Consider the following 20028-nt stretch of genomic DNA (forward strand, 5'->3'; position numbering starts at 1 on the left):
ATTTACTCATGTTGACATGGACTCGGGAGTAAGTTCCAAAGCGTGACTACTGAGCTCTGATAGCTTGGGGTTTTATAGACTGTACATATAGCAGGCAGTTTGATACCATCTTGAATTTGTGGTATTATTGGTGGGTTACAAAGTTCTAAGGTTACATGTTTTTGGGACACAAACTGAAAATTCCTTAGCAATAAATCAATGATAAGAAAGAAAATAAAAATGAGCTGGGCATGGTGGTGCATGCCTTTAATCCCAGCACTTGGGACGCAGTGGTAGGAGGATCGCTGTGAGTTTGAGGCCACCCTGAGACTACATAGTGAATTCCAGGTCAGCCTGAGCTAGAGTGAAAGCCTACTTTGAAAAAAAAAAAAAAAAGTAAAAATGTTGGGCTGGAGAGATGGCTTAGTGGTTAAGGTGCTGAAGCCTAAGGACTCAGGTTCGATTCTCCAGGTCCCACGTAAGCCAGATGCACATGGTAGCACATGCATCTGGAGTTCGTTTGCAGTGGCTAGAAGCCCTGGCCTGCCCATTCTCCCTCTCTCTCTAATAAATAAATAAATAAATAAATAAATAAATGAAAATTATATATATGTATGTATATATATGCATATATATATATATATATATATATATATATATACACACATACATATATGAAAGTATAAATGTAAACTGGATATGGTGGCACACGCCTTTAATTCCAGCACTTCAGAGGCAGAGGTAGGAGGATCGCTGTGAGTTCAAGGTTACCCTGAGAATACATAGTGAATTCCAGGTCAGCCTGGGCTAGAGCGAGACCCTACATAAAACAAAAAAACAAAAAACAAAGCTGTTTTCTCAGGGATGCTTGTGCCCATGGCCACTCTGACCAGAACACAAACAAGCAGGGTGCAGCTGCGTAGACGAGGAGGAGACCCAGGGTCATGCTGGTTCCCTGGAAAAGGCTTGTATCATAGAAACTGTTAAAAAATTCTCTGGGCCTGTTTTTGTTAAATTTCTTCCACCACAGCCACATTTCATACGAAACCCAGGAAGCAAATGTATGCTGTGAAAGTTGCATAGATACAAGACAATTAAAGCCTTTTTCACAAATAACTTACAAGGTGTTGCCTGCTTTGCAGGAACAGTCCTTTCCCCCAGTGCTTACGGCCGGGATCTTTTCTTCAACCAGCTGGAATGACCAGTGAAGACCTCTATACCGCCCATGGCAGTAGACGCATGTCTCCTCCCTGCATTTCAGGCTCCCTGACCTGGATGGCAGAGAGAGGTCACAGCTGACACAGAAGGAAAGCAGACTGGTGGCCAAGTGGCTTGTGACACAGAGTTCTGAATTAAAGATTCTGGGGGGAAAAAAGATGGAAGATAACTGATAAACATTCAGTAACTTGTTTATATTATGATCCATTTCTGCTCATAAGACCTGGATTGCTTTTCCAAGCTGGCCTTGAACTCAAACTCCTCCTGCCTCACCCTCCCAAATTCAGGAATCACAGATGTGTACACCACACTTGTACTCATTTATGAGATTGTAACCACTTATCCCACGGTAATGCCCTCCCTCCCCCCACTTTCCCTTTGAAACGCCACTCTCCATCATATCCTCTCCCCCTCTCAATCAGTCTCTCTTTTATTTTGATGTCATCATCTTTTCCTCCTATTATGATGGTCTTGTGTAGGCAGTGTCAGGCACTGTGAGGTCATGGATGTCCAGGCCATTTTGTGTCTGGAGGAGCACGTTGTAAGGAGTCCTACCCTCCCTTTAGCTCTTACATTCTTTCCACCACCTCTTTTGAGCCATGGGAGGTGTGTTAAATCTTTCGTTTTTATTTATTTGAGAGAGAGAGAGATACAGAAATAGGCAGGTAGAGAGAGATAAAATGAGTGTGTTAGGGCTTCTAGCCACTGCAAACAAACTCCAGATGCATGTACCCCCTTGCATCTGGCTTTCGGGGTCTTGGGGAGTCAAACCTGAGTCCTTTGGCTTTGCAGGCAAGTGCTTTAACCACTAAGCAATTTCTTGAGCCCTCATTTATGGCATTTTTTTTTTTTCCAGATAACACAGAGCAATAACCATCACCAGTTTCAGTGTATCAGGTGATGGTGCTGACTGTGGTGGGAGGTTTTCTTATCTCACTTTTTATTTATTTATTTGACAGAGAGAGAGAGAGAATGGGCGCGCCAGGGCTTCCAGCCACTGCTAACGAACTCCAGACTCATGCTCCCCCTTGTGCATCTGGCTAACGTGGGTCCTGGGGAATCGAGCCTCGAACCAGGGTCCTTAGGCTTCACAGACAAGCGCTTAACCGCTAAGCCATCCCTCCAGCCCCAGCTTATTTTTATTTATTTGAGAGAAAGAAGCAGATACAGAGAACAAGCATACTAGAGCCTCGAGCTGCTGTACACAAACACCAAACGCATGTGTCATCTTGTGCATCTGGCTGATATGGGTCCTGGGGAATCGAACTGAGGTTCTTGGGTTTTGCAGACAAGAACCTTAAGTGCTAAACCATCTCTCCAACCCAAAATGGCTTTTTGAAAAATTGATTTTGCCGGGTGTAGTGGTACATACCTTTAATCTCAGCATTTGGGAGGCAGAGGTAGGGGGATCACTGTGAGATTGAGGCCTGGGACTACAGAGGGAATTCTAGGACATGTTTCAGAATGTCAGATTCATTAAGAAAACAAGGAAAGAGCCACAGAACTGAAAAGATTGAAAACAATTATATTTTGAGAACTTCTCTCCAACCACATGAAAACAGTTTTAGGGAACAGAGAAGAGGTTGTTGCTTAATAGAAGGAAGAGAGATACGAAATGAGAACGGGGGTGTTACAAACTTTAGCCTCGCTTTAATGGAAATCTTAACAAGCATCTGCCCTGTGTCATAGCAACTTCCAAACAGTTCTTAGGTAATGGTGCCCTCTTCTGGGATAACAGATGTTGCTCTGAAACCTTTGCAACTGTAACTGGATTCAAAATACTCAACTCACAAAGCAATTGGCTAAGTTAATGGTGAGGCCGCCTTCCAAAGTATTTTAAACTATTACAGTGTGTTGTTTTTGTTTTGTTTCTGAGGTAGGGTCTTACTGTAGCCCAGACTGACCTGATACTTACTCTGTAGTCCAGGGTGGCCTTGAACTCATGGCGATCCTCTTACCTCTGCCCCTAGTGCTGGAATTAAAGGTGTGCGCCACCACACCCAGCTTTATCATGCTTTGAACTAGGAGCTAGAGACATGTATAGATGTACCTGTGCTAATTGTTTAGAGATGCCTCTGTACCTTGTTTTTTAAATTATTTATTTATTAGGAAGAGAAGCAGATAGAGGGAGAGAGAATGGGCATGCCAGGGCTTCCAGAACTGCAAACAAACTCCAGACACAATGTGTGTCACCTTGCTTGTGTACCTGGATTACATAGGTACTGTGGAATGGAACCTGGATCCTTAGGCTTTTCAGGCAAGCATCTTAGCTGCTAAGCCATCTCTCCAGCCCTGTACCTTGTTTTTATAGTACTTTTATGTTTGCTGAGCCAATTCCCAGTACTGTCAGCATTATTATCCTTACTTAGCTAATGACACATTTTAAATTGAATTGGTTAAGGTCAAAGGTCACATGGTTAAAGTGACAAAGATGGAATGCAAGCCAGGCGTGGTGGTGCACACCTTTGATCCCAGCGCTCAGGAGTCAGAGGTGGGAGACCTGCCTGGTTAGTGAAATCAAAGCTGGCCACTGGAGGCCACTGGATATGGGTGGGGCGTCGGGCCAACTAGCGCTTTGGTCCCACTGTGCCAGTTTGAATGAAAGCTCTGCAAGATGGTCACGGCAGGTGCTGAGGTGGGAAAAGGATATGGAATGTTATCTTGTAGAATGGAAAGGATGGCCAGATTCTCCAAATACTTGGAAGCCTTGGGAAAATCTTACGTGTCCAGCAATTCTCTAATGATGAGCACAATTAATCCTCTCAGGTAAAGAAAAGCGAAACAGTAATTCCAAAAAACAGTGACAAAAAAAGCTTTGCAACCTGCCATTGGTGTGTATATTGTGGAGAAAAAAGCTAAGTAAAGAATTGCTCTGAAAAGATGGCAAGATGACATCAACAGAAAAAAAAAAAAAAAAACCATAAAGGAATATTTGTTGTTGAAAACCCTGTTGACTTGGAGGGCCCACCCTCAGATTTCTGCTGCGTCAATGCGCACAAGCTGGCTCCCGGGGTGTTCGTCTACAGACTGCTTCTTGGAGAAGTGCTGTCCTGCTGAAGCTGGAGTTGTTCTGGCTTGTAATAAGAACCAGCAAGTTAGGATCCAGCCTGGCACTACCACCTACGAATGCAACTCCAGGTGCCCATGCGGACCTGACTGTCCCGGCAGGACTGTTCAAAGGCCCACAGCGTTCACTGTGCATTCTCAGAACGAGCAATGGCTGTGGCTGGGGTATAAAAGCCCTTGTGAAGACCAGAAGAACGAGTTTTGTCCTGGGATGTGTTGGAGAAGTGATGTTGGGTGAAGAAGATGAAGGACGGGAGCAGTTACGTGACAACAGAGGAATTGCGGACAGCCTGCACTATGAACCTGACGAGTTCACAGAGGCGCTGCTCGTACGGAAACGTGTCTCCTTTTGTGAATCATACTTTGACCCAAATCTTCAGGTTTAGCATTTGTTTTCATCGATAACCTCGATGCTTGTCTCCCCAGAGTAGCATTATTTTCCAAGGAAACAAAGGCTAGACAAGAGCTGACATTTGATTGTCAAATGAAAGGTTCTGGGGAGTACCTTCCCAGATTCTATTGAACCCAGCCCTGCCAAAAGGAGGGTGAGAACTGAATGCAACTGTGGAGCAGTGACTTGCAGAGGTTACCTTAACTAGATTTTCAGGAATTGAAACTGATGATAATTATTGCCCCCCTAATGTTAACAGTACAAAAGTATTTGGGAATCTTTTATTGTATGAAGTCTATACCTGTTGGTTTACAGTTAATGTCTCAAGACATTTGCCAAATACCTTATACTCTTTCTGGTTGTTAGAATTTGGGATTAAAGCCAGGTGTGGTGGCGCACGCCTTTAATCCCAGCACTCAGGAGGCAGAGGTAGGAGGATCACCGTGAGTTCAAAGCCACCCTGAGACTACATAGTGAATTCTAGGTCAGCCTGGGCCTGAGGGCAGCCTTCTCCCTCTGGAAAAGAGAATAGCGGCCCCCTGACTGTCCGTGGGGGATTTTTAAGGAGTTAGGCTTCAGCACAGCCTGAGATGGGGGCATTGGGGTAAGGTTAAATAAACTTTAGGTTGTCTCTATCCACTGTTTACTTTTCTTTAGGAGTGAATAATGGGAAGATAGAGCCTCTTTTGTTTACTGTTCAACTGCTGAGAGGGGATTAGGGCTGTTTCTTAGGTGGCCTGATAACTCCTCCCCCCAAAAAAGAATTTTCCAGGGAGGTCAGTGATTCATTCATAAATCCTTCACTGGTGAGGCTACACCATCACATGACACTTTGTTTTGAAGGGTATGTATTTGATAGGTACCAAATGTGGAAGACAAACTACTTACAAATCAGCACATGATTAGTTAAATCTATGTGAATAGACAGTTGTCCACATCAGTGTTTGATGTTAAAATGAGGAGGTAATGGTTGTGATGGGAAACCATTCACCTTGATTCAAAGAAACTTAATTCAGTTTGGGCAAACGCACAAATTCTATTTTTGTTACTATATTGTTGTTCCTGTTTAATACTGCTCTTGTATTGGAGGCAAATATATGATATTGAATTTTTACTCTTTTATACCTTTAAAAAAATTCACTTTAGCCGGGCATGGCAAAAAGTTTTGTAAGGGCTGGAGAGATGGCTTGGTGGTTAAGGCGTTTGCCTGCAAAGTCAAAGGACCCAGGTTCCATTCCCCAGGACCCACGTTAGCCAGATGCACAAGGGGGTGCATGAATCTGGAGTTTGTTTGCAGTGGCTGGAGGCCCTAGCAAGCCCATTCTCTCTCTCTGCCTCTTTCTTTCTCTGTTGCTTTCAAATAAATAAAAATAAAACAAAAAATATCCAAAGTACAGGCAAAAGCAGAGTCGTGATCTGTGTGAGAAGGTCCACCATCACGCACTCTTCTCCCTAATGTATATATTTTCTCTTAAAATTTTTTTTGTTATTTTTATTTATTTACTTGAGAGTGACAAACAGAGAAAGAGGCAGTTAGAGAGAGAGAATGGGCACACCAGGACCTCCAGCCACTGCAAAGGAACTCCAGACACATACGCCTTCTTGTGCATCTGGTTTACGTGGGTCCTGGGGAATCAAGCCTCGAACCAGGGTCCTTAGGCTTCACAGGCAAGCGCTTAACCACTAAGCCATCTCTCCAGCCCTATTTTCTTCTTTTAAAAATATATTTTATTTATTTGAGAGTAAGAGGAGTGATCTGATGTGGCTCTGTTCACCGCGTAACTATTTTCTACTTTAACATTAAAACATTCACATTTCAGCAGGTCGTGGTGGCGCACGCCTTTAATCCCAGCACTCGAGAGGCAGAGGTAGGAGGACTGCCATAAATTCAAGGCCACCTTGAGATTACATAGTGAATTCCAGGTTAGCCTGGGCTAGACCGAGACCCTACCTAGAAAAAACCCAAAAAACAACAACATAAAAAAAGAAATCAGGGGCTGGAGAGATGGCTTAGCGGTTAAGGCATTTGCCTGCAAAGCCAAAGGACTCAGGTTCAATTCCCCAGGACCCACATAACCCAGCTGCACAAGGGGCACATGTGTCTGGAGTCTGTTTGTAGTGGCTAGAGGCCCTGTCGTGCTCATTCTCTATTTATCTATCTCTCTGCTTGCAAATAAATAAAGAAAGAAATAAATTTTTAAAATTCCCATTTTAATAATAAAAAGGAAAAAAATTATTTAAAAATTTACAAAATTCCCTTCTACCACCATTCTTTGTTCTCCCACCTCCCCTCCACTGACCCCCCTTCATCTTTACAGGTATTCCTTCATTTTGACATAGAAAACAATATGGGTGTGCCAGGGCTTCTCGTCAACGCCAACAAACTCCAGACACATGCACCACTTTGTGCATTTCACTTTTTGTGGGTCTTGGGAAATCGAACCCAGAATGGTGGACTTTGCAAACAAATACCTTTAGTCACTGAACCATCTCTCCAGCTCTTCTCTCTTCTATTTTAATGTCCTTCCCCCCTTGTTTTCCCTCCTCTATTATTTATGACAAGTTGACAGGTCCAATATTCTACAGATATTGTGTAGGTAATGACAGCCTCTGTGAGGTCATGAATTCACTGATCACTGCCTGGAAGACAGGGTTCCAAAGCACTCCTCTCTGTCCTTTGGGTCTATACATTCTGTCTGGTGTGATAGAAATGTCTCATTTAGTGCTGAAGGCTCAACCGTCACTTCTTAGCACCAACTTATTTTGGGTTTTTGAGGTAGGGTCTCACTCTAGCTCAGGTTGACCTGGAATTCACTATGCAGTTTCAGGGTAGCCTTGAACTTACAGTGCTCCTCTTACCTCTGCCTCCTGAGTGCTGGGATTAAAGGCATGTGCCACCATGGCTGGCTATTTTTTAAAAAAAATATTTTATTTGAGAGATAGAGGAAGAGACAGAAAGAGGCACAGATAGAGAATGGGCACTTCAGGGTCTCTAGCCACTGCAAACAAACTCCAGACACATGTGCCACCCTGTGCATCTGGCTTTATGTCTTGCTGTAGCCCAGGATGACCTGGAATTTACTATGTAGTTTCAGGGTGGCCTCAAATTTATGGTGATCCTCCTACCTCTGCCTTCAAAGTGCTGGGATTAAAGGCATGCATCTCTTTTTAAAAATATTTTTTGTTTATTTGTAAGCAGACAGAGAATATGAACCGGGGTTGGCAGTCTTTGCGCACAAGCTTGCCTTTAACTGCTGAGCCATTTCCCCAGCCCCCTGATTTTTATTTTTGCAAAAGAAATTTTAACAGTAACTCTGTTAAGGTATCTGGAAAACAAAGACGTTCTGATAAAATTGTATTTTGGAGGCAAGCACCCTGGACCATGCCTGTAGTTCCAGTCTAGTGAAGCTAGGGCAGGAGGATCACTTGAGCTCAGGATTTTTCAGTTGCTATACATTTTTTTTTAAATTATTTATTTATTTATTTGAGAGCGACAGACACAAAGAGAAAGACAGATAGAGGGAGAGAGAGAGAATGGGCGCGCCAGGGCTTCCAGCCTCTGCAAACGAACTCCAGACGCGTGCGCCCCCTTGTGCATCTGGCTAACGTGGGACCTGGGGAACCGAGCCTCGAACCGGGGTCCTTAGGCTTCACAGGCAAGCGCTTAACCGCTAAGCCATCTCTCCAGCCCTGCATTTTAATTAATCTATGATATGCCTGATCACAAACAGCACACAAATCTCTTAAGTTTTATATGAGAAAAAAAGGGCTTTAGAGATGGCTTAGTGATTAAGGCACTTGCCTGCAAAGCCAAAGGACCTCGGTTCGATTCCCCAGTACCCACCTAAGCCAGATGCATAAGGTGGCATATGCATCTGGAGTTTGTAGTGGCTGGAAGCCCTGCCACAGCCATTCTATCTCTCTCTCTGCCTCTTTCCTTCTCACAAATAAATAAATAAAATATTTTAAATGAGAAAAACGTTTCCTATTCCCACGTTTTCTTATCGATTAACCAAGATTACATCTATTGAATATATATGTATATATATATAATGCTCCAGTATTTTCCAATTAAGCACCTGCTTGGGAAGTTACTTATGTGTAGTTTTACATATACGCCCCCCTCCACAGATTGGTTTCAGTCAGTTCAGGATTTGGAAACGAAGCACTTGCAGAGTTGCCACAGGTCATTCTGAAAATAGTCCCTTGAGTAGGGTGATATAGAACAGTCTATTGTCTCTTCCCTTTTCAGACTTGCTGCTACAAGCTTTGGCATACAAACGAATTTCAAAATTAAGACCCCATGGGAGCTAAAACTATTTCGTTACTGTGTGTGGCCTCCCCAACTTAGTGTGTGGCACCCTCAGCCCCAGCTTCTCCTTGCTCCTGCACACATCTCATAAAGTGTTCTGGGCTACAGTACAACTGTCTGTGGGGTGCAAGGCCACAAAAACCAACCAAACAAAAAAGCCCACATTTGGAACTGTGACCATCATGATAGGAAAAAGCCAGTTTTCTACCACCCAGGATTGCATTTACCAGGGTCACACACATTCCTCGACTGGACATCAACCCAGAGTTGCAGAAGTTCTGCAGCAGTCAGTCCTCCTTATTTAATATTCGTGGTCCCAGTGCCCCAGGACTGATCCGCCGCACACTCAAGACCGGGAGCAATCTGCTATTCTGCCGAAAACACACGTTGGATGCTCACAGGTGACGTAGTCCAGCGATACGTGAGTGTCGCCCACCTCTGCGGAGTCTTCCCTTTGCAGGGCTGAGCGGCATCCTATCAGCACGGTTTCAGGTGAAGTTCCAAGTTTTCAGTGGTGTGTGCAACTGCGCAGTTAGCTGATCACCATTAAAATGCTCTTTTATTACAAGAGTATCATCGTCGGCAAGAAGCTCGCTTTCTCTGTAAAAGAAAACTAGCGTTCCTTTTTTGTTTATTTGGTTTTTCGAGGTAGGGTCTCCCTCTAGCCCAGGCTGACCTGGAATTGACTATGGAGTCTCAGGGTGGCCTCGAACTAACGGCGATCCTCCTACCTCTGCCTCCCGAGTGCCGGGATTAAAGACGTGCACCACCATGCCCGGTTTTTCTTTTTTTTTTTTTTTCCTCCTGATTCTTATGGTAGGGCCTTTCTACAAACATTTACGAAGCCGCAGCTTCCGGCCCTGTGAGCCCAGAAGGCACGAGTTCGATTCTCTAGTCCCGGCAGTGCTACTAACTGACGGTGTGGCTTCGGGACACATTCCTTCCGCGGCTGGGCTGGGCTTTCCCCAGAGGGCGTGAAACCACTGCCGCACGATGTCCTCCTCAGCGTCATCTCAAAAGCATCTAAAAAAATTAAAAAAAGGCCGCTGGAGACCTCTGACAGCCCGCTACGCAGGCCCGCGCGCACAGCCGCCGGCAGTTACTCAACGCCCCGCCCGTCCGCCGCAGTGGGCGGGGCGCAGGGCTGCAGCTTCCGGCGGCGAATGGAGGAGCTCCGCGTGGCGCCCCCAGCCGCCTCAGGACGGAAAGGCCCTCGGAGCCAGGTCGCGGTGCGCCTGCGCGCCCCCTCACCCTCCACGCTGAGGGCTGAGGGTGAGGGGGCGCTTCCCGGCGCCAGCGGTGCATGACGGGAAGCGTCCTCGGGGACTGAGTCTCGGACGTGCGGAGGGAAAGTGTTCGGATCCCGACGGGGGAGGGGCGGGAAACAGGATACTTCACGCTGATCAGTGCGCGGTCCTTTCTGGAGATTGGCCAGGGTTTTTTTTCCTTTGTTATCAGCCAATCACTTCAGAGCAAGGGCGGGCTTAGCTGGGCACCTCTCACGCTCATTGGTCGAGTGGTTACGCCCAACCCTAGGGGAAGAACTCATTCTCAGAATATCCCGGATTTATCTTCTCCCGCCCGCGCGGTGGGTGCGTGTCCCGGATGTGACGCACGGCTGTAGCCGGCGGCCGCCCTGCCCCCGATTCCTTTCATGCTGTCGCTTTTCTTGTAAGGTGGTTGTGGCCGCCGTGCCCGGAGGGAGGAGGCGGCGGCGGCCAGTGATGCCTGGGAAACTCCTTTGGGGGGACATCATGGAGCTGGAGGCACCCTTGGAAGAGTCCGAGAGCCAAAGAAACGACAGGCAAAAGGTGCGCTGGAGGATGGGCCGCGCCTCCTTCTGGGCTGCGCCGGCTTGGGCGGGGAGGGGAGCTGTCCCTTGATGATGGTGATGGTGGTGGTGGTGGTGGTGACGGCGGCCTGTCGGGACCCGGCCGCAGCATCTCAGGGCGTCCTTCTCCCTCGCGCTGTCCTCGGTCCTCTCAGGTCGCTCCGGGGACCGTTTGCCTCGAGAGAATATATATATATATAAAACACACACACATATACATACGTACACATATGTGAATATACACAAACGTACACATACAGACGTGTGCGTGTATTATGTGGTGCGTACATATGCGTATGTAACATACATATATAAAATGTATGTGTAGATGATGGCCTTGGCTCTGTGTCCCTTCTGTCACCATGTCCTGTGTGCAAACAGTCCCGGGGAAAGCGGTAACTGGCTCATAGAGGCTTAAGAGCAAGTGCTGCCGCTGGAGTTGTCAGGATGTGGCAGTGATGCCGATCCTGGGCTCCTGTCCTTGTCGTCAGGGTTTTCAGTCCGCAGGTATTTATTGACCCTGATTTGTGCCAGATTCTTTGCTGAGTACCTCGGAGTTTAAACGAATGAAATATGCCAAATGGTCCCTGCCCTTAAGGAACCTGTGAAGAGGAGTTTTTAGTGACTCCCCCGCCCCCTCCACACACACCCATCTCCGAAAAAAGAAAAGGTAGAGGAGAAAACAACAAAAACAAATACACAAACCCCTGAAACCATAGAAGATCAAGGTGCTATGAAAATGCACAGGTAAAATTTTTACTGGAAAGCCGGGTGTGGGTGGCGCACTCTTAATCCCAGAACTGGGGAGGCATAGGTAGGAGGCTCTCCGTGAGTTCGAGGCCGCCCTGAGACTACCTAGTGAGTTCCATGTAAGCCTGAGCTATTGTGAGACCCTACCTCGAAAAACCAAAAAAAAAAAAAAAAAAAAAAATTACCACAGGCATTTGACCTACAGTAAAGAAAACAAGCTGAAGAGGGTCAAAATGGCATTATTTCATATCTGAAATTTTATTTTTTACAATTAGATTTTTATTTATTTTTTCCATTATGAATTTTTTATTTTTTTTCCAATTTGTATTAACAACTTCCGTAATTATAAAAAATATCCCATGGTAATACCCTCCCTCCCCTCACTTTCCCATTTGAAGCTCCATTCTCCATTATATCCCCTCCTTATCTCAATCAGTCTCTCTTTTATTTTGATGTTGTGATCTTTTCCTCCTCTTGTGATGGTCTTGAGTAGGTAGTGTCAGGCACTGTAAGGCCACAGATATACAGGCCACTTTGTGTCTGGGGGTAGCACGTTGTAAAGAGTCCTATCCTTCCTTTGGCTCTTACATTCTTTCTGCCACGTCTTCCGCATTAGACCCTGACCCTTGGAAGGTCACATCTGAAATTTAGTAAGATACTCTGTATAGTGCTACAGTGCAGAAAATAACCCTGCAGGTTATCACTAAGGTAAACTGTAACATTGCAACCTACTAGTTTTCCTTCATCCCTCCCATTCCCCAACTTTCTTCCTCCTTCATCCTTCCTTGCTTTTTACCTTCAATGGGAATTGAAGCATATTTGGAAAACTCAGTTTATTGTAACTGTTTTTTTTTTTTTTTTTGGTTTTCCGAGGTAGGGTCTCACTCTTGCTCAGGCTGATCTGGAATTCACTAGGTAGTCTCAGGCTGGCCTCCAACTCACAGTGATCCTCCAGCCTCTGCCTCTGGAGTGCTGGGATTAAAGGCATGGACCACCAAAACCCGTATAGCTCACCTTTTTGTCTTTTTATATTATTTTATTTATGTCAAGCAGAGAAAAAGAATATGCTAGGGTCTCCTGCCATTGCAAATGAAATCCAGATGTGTACACTACCTTTGTGGGTCTGGCTTTATGTGGGTACTGGAGAATTGAACCTGGGTTGTCAGGCTTTGCAGGCAAGCACCTTTAACCTCTGAGCCATCTCTTCAGCCCCTAATTTTTTTGGGGGGGTTTCATGGTAGGGTCTCACTCTAGCCCAGGCTAACCTGGAACTCACTGTGTCATCTCAGGGTGGCCTCGAACTCACAGAGATCCTCCTACTTCTGCCTCTGAGTGCTGGGATTAAAGGTATGTGCCACCATGCCTGACTTCCAGTCCAGTCCTTTAAATATGTGTGTGTGTGTATATATATATATATATATATATATATATATATATAATATACACACATTTATATATATATATATACACATACATACACACACATATATGTGTATATATATATATATAAATTTTTTTCCAATGTGGGTTTTGCTGTAGCCCAGGCTAACCTAGAAGTCACTATGTAATCTCAGGGTGGCCTCAAATTTATGGCAGTTCTCCTACTTCTGCCTCCTGAGTGCTGGGATTAAAGGCGTTCAACACCATGCCTAGCTAAAATTTATATTTTTAGCATGTATTTTGCAGTGCTGTGGATTAAACCTGGGGCTAAATCCCCAGCCCACATCTTAACCATTTTAAGTTCCTTAGTCTTAAGTACAGTTTGCATTGTCCTATAGTCAGTCATTACCACCCATCTCTAGAACCTTTCATCTTCCCAAGTGGAGACTGTGCCTATTAGACACTAATCCCATTCCTCTCCTCCCAGCCTCAGCGACCACCATTCCTCTTGGTGCTTCATGAAGCTGACTACTGTAGGTTCCAAAAGTAAACTTTAATTGGAATCTCCAAGCTAATGTTTGCTTTAATTGTAGCTTTTCTTTTTTTTAAATTTTACTTTTATTTATTTATTCATTTGACAGAGAGAGAGAGAGAGAGAGAGAGAATGGGTGTGCCAGGGCCTCAAGCTGCTGCAAGTGAAATCCAGACTCATGTACCACCTTGTGCATTCATCTTAAGAGGGTCCTGGGGAATTGAACCTGGGTCCTTTGGCTTTGCAGGCAAGCACCTTAACCACTAAGCCATCTCTCCAGCCCTCCTCTTTTTTTTTTTTCTTGTTTTTTTTTCCCCTTTTGCACTCAAATCCCATTATCTGTTAAAGTCTAGTTAATGTTTTTTTCTAACTACTACAATATACAGTTAGGTTACTCCCTTAGGAGTATTGTTTCAGTGTTGTTTTTTTTTTTTTTCTTCTTCTTTGAAGTAGGGTCTCACTCTAGCCCAGTCTGACCTGGAATTCACTAAGTAGTCTCAGGGTGGCCATGAACTCATGACAGTCCTCTTGCCTTTGCCTTTCGAATGCTGGGATTAAAGGTGTGTGCCACCACTCCTGGCCTCCAGTGTTACCTCTATCATGTGGTGGCATTTATTATGTGCCTCATTATAAAGTTAGTTTTTACTTTATTTCTAAAGATTCTTCAGGAAAATGACCACAACTTTGTCCTTGCGTATCTCTATATTCTTGAAAGTTGGTGGCTTTTACATTGTAAATTCTCCAGAAATACTTATTGATTATTCTTTATGAAAGATGAGTAGAGATTTAGAAATGGATTGGAATATCAACTAACAGAACACTAGGCTAGGTTTGGCATTGAGATGAGGATCCGAGATACAGATTCTTAGAACAGGAATGCCAGGGGGCTAGGGAGATTGTACTGGCTTACAAAACCCATTGGCTTCAGTTTGATTCTTCACCATCCACCTAACAGCCAGAAGCTCATGCATTTACTGTTCTTGGAGCAGGGCAGGAATGCAGATTGAGAAACGAGTCTTAAGTGTGCAGCAAAGCTATTGCATGGCAAAGACCGAAGCATCCACTGAAGGTTGAATGAGAGGAACTGTTGAAGACGACAGGCCAGAGGATAGGAAGGGCATAGGGAGTAATGTAAGCCAAACAGTGCTACCCACTGTAGATCAAAGTACAGTAATATCTTTTATCACCTTAAGATGTTTTTGGGCCTAGTATGGTGGCACACACCTTAAGTCTTAGCACCTGGAAGGCAGAGGTAAGAGGATCACCAGGAGTTTGAGGCCACCTTGAGACTACATAGTGAATTCCAGGTCAGCCTGGGCTAGAGAGTGAGACCCTACCTTGAAAAACCACACACGCATGTGTGCGCACATGCATGCGTGCGTATACACACACACACACAAAGTTGTTTTTGGCTTTGGACTTCAAAGTCTCACTTTGCCTTGTTTCATCTTTTCCCTGGAGTACAGGGCCCAGGAGCAATTCAAGCCCAATGGGTGACTCTATAAATAATGTTCTATACAGTTTACTGGCTTGGGGGATGTTAGTGCAGTTAGCTAAAGATGAAATGATGTATCATGTAATTTCAATGCATTTTTACATATTACTGAGTTTTCACAGCTATTTTATGGATGAGAAAATTATATGCTGACATGAACTAAAAATTGCATCTTTGTGTCAGTTACAGTGAAGAATTTGGTGCCTATAGTTTTTACTAGCACTAATTATTGCTATCTGACTTATTTTTGAACATTTGACCAAGTGATTCTGAAGAAGTTTTGAGCATCCCTGTCATTTCTTGTGGTCTGCAAATATTAAAAATACTTGTCACCAGTTTAGTATTTTAAATTTATTTATTTGAGAGATTGAGAATGGACGTGCCACAGCCTCTAGCCAAAAATGAACTCTAGATACATAAGCCACCTAATGCATCTGGCTTATATGGGTCCTGGGGAATAGAACCTGGGTCCTTAGGCTTTGTAGGCAAGTGCTTTAACTGCTAAGCCATCTCTCCAGCCCCAGTTTGGTATTTTAAAACTGAAGTTCAGCTTGGGGTTGTGGCACACATTTTAATCCCAGTGTTTGCTTGGGAGGCTGAGGTAGGAGGTATGGCTGTGAACTTGAGGCCAGCCTGGGATCACAGAGGGAGTTTGATGTCAGCCTGGGCTACAGTGAGACATAGTCTCCACACAAACAAAAACTAAAGTTGCAGGGCTGGATTGGCAACGGCTTAAGTTGGTAAAGTACTTGTCTTACAAGCATGCGGCCTGAGATGGACTATCAGCACCCCATTTAAAGCTGGGTTGGAATCCCAGTGCTCTTAAGGCAGAGATGGGGTCCCCACAGCAAGCTGACTAGCTAGACTAGCTGAATCGGTGAGTTCTGGGTTCAAGTGAGACCCTGTGTCAATAAACAAGATGGTGAGTGATTGAGGAAGACACATCAACTTGTGGCCTCCCTACACCCACACACAAAAATAGCCAAGTGCAGAATAGTGGGTTTTTTGTGGTTTTTTTGGGGGGGGGGTTCAAGCTAAAGCTGACCTGGAATTCACTATGTAGTCTCAGGTGACCTTGAATTCATGGTGATCCCCCTACCTCTGCTTCTTGAGTGTTGGGATTAAAGGTGTGAGCCACCACGCCCAGCTGGTTTTTTTGTTTTGTTTTGTTTTTTAGTTTTAGTTTTATATTACTTGAAAGCAGAAAGAATGAGAATGAAGGAATGAGAGTGGGGACACACTAGGGCCTCTTGACACTGTGAACAAACTCTAGGCGCATGTGTCACTTTGTGCATCTGGTTTATATGGGTACTGGGGAATTGAATCCAGGTCATCAGATTTTTTTTTTTTTTCAAGGTAGGGTCTTGCTCTAGCCCAGGCTGACCTGGAGTTAGTCTCAGACTGGCCTTGAGCTCAGCACTCCTACCTTATCCTGTGATTAAAGGTGTGCACCACCACGCCTGGTCAGGCCATCAGATTTTGCAAGCAAGCACCTGTCATCACTGAGTCCTTTTGTAGTTTTCTAAATTAAGTTCTGTTAATGTAAATTTTTAAAATAGCTGGATAGATGGCTTAGCAGTTAAGGTAAATTTTTAAAATAAATTTTCAGGGTTACCATTCACTCTGAGGAAGTATTAACAATTAGAGGTTTTTTTGTTGTTTTTTTTTCTGGTTTATCAAGGTAGGGAGTCTCATTCTAGCCCAGGCTGATCTGGAATTCACTATGTAGTTTCAGGATGGCCTTGAACTCACAGTACTCCTCCTACCTCTGCCTCTCAAGTGGTGGAAATAAAGGTGTATGCCACCACACTCGGCTTTTTTTGGGGTGGTGGTGGAGATTTTTGAGGTATGGTTTCACTCTAGCCCAAGCTGACCTAGAGTTCATTCTGTATTCTCAGGGTGGCCATGAACTCACAGTGATCCTCCTACCTCTGTCTCCTGAGTGCTGGGATTGAAGGCATGCGCCACCATGCCTAGCTTATTTTTAGTTTTAATTTTTTTAAAACTTTATTTGAGACAGAGAGAAGGAACAGTAGGGCCTCTAGCCGCTGCAGACAAACGCCAGACACATGTGCCGTCTTGTGCATCTGACTTTCATGGGTCCTGCGGAGTTAAACCTGGGTCCTTAGTCTTCACAGGCAAGTTTTTTTTTTATTAAAGTTTATTAGGTTATAGAACATAAAGCGCTTTAGAGAAGGCAGTTGAGGGATTAAAGCCTACCTAAACTGGAATCTTCAGCAGAAAGCGATTAGGAGAAGCTAGATCTTCCTCTGACCTCTAGCAAAGTAGAGACTGAAAGTGCTTAAGAGAAGAGGAGAGTTCAGAGAACTCCTGCCCATGAGAAGGCAGGAGTTGGGTAAAGCCCTACTTGAGTTTTATGTAAGTTATGTGGTTTTGTTTTTCTTCCATCTTTTAATTGTCAAACTTCAGGGAGAGCTGGGCATGGGGGTACATGCCTGTAATGTTAACATGTGGGAGATGGAAGCAGGGGGACCAGTTGAAGGCCAGTTAAGGCTGTATGAGATTGTGTCAAAAGCAAACCAATAAAACCCCTTGAAGCTCAGAGAGGAAACACTATGTGAGAAGAGCCTAGGTTTTCAGTTCAGAGAGGCCTAGAATCCATTTCTAGCACTTGGACCTGTAGGAGATCCCACATTTGGATTTTTGGTAAGCACTTGACAGTTTGTTTCTTCATCTGGTTGTTTCAGAGGTAATACAGGTTCACCATCCCTTATCCAAAATCATGTGTTGGAAAGAATTCTGGGAACAAACAGAATGATAACTGTCCAATAGGGTTGATGACTTGTAGCCTATTATTAAGTACCTTAATATTAAATATAGTCATGTTAAATGGGATAAAGAATATAAATAGCTTCACATTAGCTCTAGTCAAATTTTGTCATCAAATGAATTCAGATCAGATAAGATTTTTATCTCCAAATAAGTTACCAAAAACTTTCGGTTTTCAGAGCTTTATGGATATCGGAATTTCGGATAAGGGATTATGGACCTGTACCTCCCTTTATAGGGTTGTTATGAAGATTTAAACAAGATAAGCCGAAAACATTACACAATACTGGGTAGGTACCCAATAAATACTATTTTTCTTTGAGATATTGGGAGCTTTTGTTTGCATTTTATTTCATAATTTTGAGGTTTCATCCTTTTCCTAAGAGCTCTCTAAAAATCTCCCCTAAAAATCTTATGATGACATTAGAGTTGGACTAGAGGCTGAGTCTTGAGAATGCAGGAAATGGACTGTTAAAAATAGAAACAGGTAAGGTACAGACTATGGCATTAATAACCAGCCTGGATTTTTTTTCCAGGTAGATTTTTCAACGTCAGTATAGGTTGAGTTTACCTGCTTGGGGACTCATGCTTTAACCTCTGCACTGTTAAAAGAACAACTGTGGTCCCCTTATCACTGTCTTTTTCTTTGTCCACAGAGAGAGAGAAGGAAGTCAAGGCACCATTATGAATCAGATGAGAAAACAGAAACAAGAGAAAATGGTGTTGCAGATGACCTGGGTTCTCCCAAACCCAAAAAAGCTAAAGTGAAAGAGAAACTAAATGGAGACACTGAAGAAAGATTTAGACTTTCAGATGAGTTCTCCACATGTCACAAGTCACGAAGAAAAGATGTACCCAATGGAAACATTGATGAATATGAAAAGAAATCCAAGCGAGTGTCTTCCTCAGAAAGTATTACACATAAATCAAGTGATGATAAACTAGAGGAGGTATGGATATGTTTCCTGAGCATTTGACATCATCTTTGCAATATAGGCTGGTTGGATCTTTTATGCTAATTAGAATTGATTGTGTAATCAATGGTTCCTGTTTTGTGTCCAGTACTCTCATTTGGACTGGAAAGGCAGTACAGCTGAGAGTAGCTTTTTTCCCTTTGGCCTTTATTGCTTTCATATTGCCTGTTTCTTTTCTTTCCTTTTTTTTTTTTAAGCTTTACTTTTATTTATTTATTTATTTGAAAGAGAGAGAAAGAGGCACAGAGAGAGAAAGAGAGAATGGGCATGCCAGGGCCTCCAGCCACCGCAAACGAACTCCAGACACATGCGCCCCCTGTGCATCTGCCTCATGTGGATACTGGGGAATTGAACCAAGTTCTTTTGGCTTTGCAGGCAAACTGTTAAGCCATCTCTCCAGCCCTCTTTTCTTTTTTGAGATAGGATCTCAGTCTTTTTTTTTTTTTTTGAGGTTGGTTTTCACTCTAGCTCAGGCTGACCTGGAATTCACTATGTAGTCTCAGGCTGGCTTCCAACTCTCGGTGATCCTCCTGCCTCTGCCTCCTGAGTGCTGGGATTCAAGGTGTGCGCCACCATGCCTGGCTTTTTATGATCACAGTCTTGTTTAGTCCAGGCTGGCCTTGAACCACTGGGTTACGTGGGCCATCCTCCTACTTCAGCCTCCCCTGGGTTTTGGTTGTAACTATGAGCCACCATGCTCTACTCTGTATTACATTTTTCTTGGGGTCAGACTGTATATTTGGAATCCTAAACAGTTTTTCCAAATTACTTATTGTTGCCACCTATTTATAATATATGATTTCTTATATTTATGAATTGGTTTATGACTACTTCCTATATGGTAGAGAAGGTTTCTTGACTTTTTTTTTTTTTTTTTTTTAAGGTAAAGTCTTGCTCTAGCCTAGGCTGACCAGGAATTTACTATGTAGTCTCAGGGTAGCTTTGAATTATCCTGAGATCCTCCTACCTCTGCCTCCCAAGGGCTAGGATTAAAGGCATGAATCACCATGCCTGGCTGTTTTGATTCTTCTTTTCTTTTCTTTTTTGGTTTTTCGAGGTAGGGTCTCACTCTAGCCCAGGCTGACCTGGAATTCACTATGAAGTCTCAGGGTGGCCTTGAACTCACAGTGATCCTCCTACCTGTGCCTCCCGAGTGCTGGGATTAAAGGCATGTGCCACCACGCCTGGCATTGATTCTTTTTTTCTTTTCAAATTTTTATTTATTTGAGAGAGGGAAAGAGGCAGAGAGAGAGAGAGAGAATGGGCATGCTAGGACTTCCAGACACTGCAAATGAACTCCAGATGCATGC

The 20028-nt window shown here is 44.0% G+C and overlaps 1 protein-coding gene, 1 long non-coding RNA gene and 1 pseudogene across 3 annotated transcripts in view; 2 read left to right on the forward strand and 1 right to left on the reverse strand.

Annotated features, from left to right (window-relative positions):
* The first annotated feature begins 3845 nt into the window (after positions 1 to 3845).
* LOC101598875 lies at positions 3846 to 4862 on the forward strand (annotated as a pseudogene).
* A 4883-nt stretch (positions 4863 to 9745) lies between these two features.
* On the reverse strand, positions 9746 to 10305 carry LOC123455784. The gene is made up of 2 exons (XR_006634138.1): positions 10218 to 10305; positions 9746 to 9989 (listed from the first exon to the last, which is right to left on the reverse strand). It is a non-coding gene; the product is annotated as an uncharacterized LOC123455784 (long non-coding RNA).
* Positions 10306 to 10349: 44 nt separating this feature from the next.
* Positions 10350 to 20028, forward strand: part of Ddx50 (DExD-box helicase 50) — a 37822-nt gene continuing 28143 nt past the window's right edge. Inside the window, exons 1-2 of one of the 2 annotated variants that reach the window (XM_004657881.3) lie at positions 10350 to 10777; positions 18401 to 18694. In XM_004657881.3, coding sequence (XP_004657938.1) covers positions 10691 to 10777; positions 18401 to 18694 — 381 coding nt within the window. In that variant the 5' untranslated portion in view covers positions 10350 to 10690. The remainder of the gene's footprint in view (positions 10778 to 18400; positions 18695 to 20028) is intronic. The other variant, XM_045137486.1, reaches the window with a different exon arrangement.

The sequence above is a fragment of the Jaculus jaculus genome, chromosome 18, assembly GCF_020740685.1.
Source record: "Jaculus jaculus isolate mJacJac1 chromosome 18, mJacJac1.mat.Y.cur, whole genome shotgun sequence".
Taxonomy (NCBI): domain Eukaryota; kingdom Metazoa; phylum Chordata; class Mammalia; order Rodentia; family Dipodidae; genus Jaculus; species Jaculus jaculus.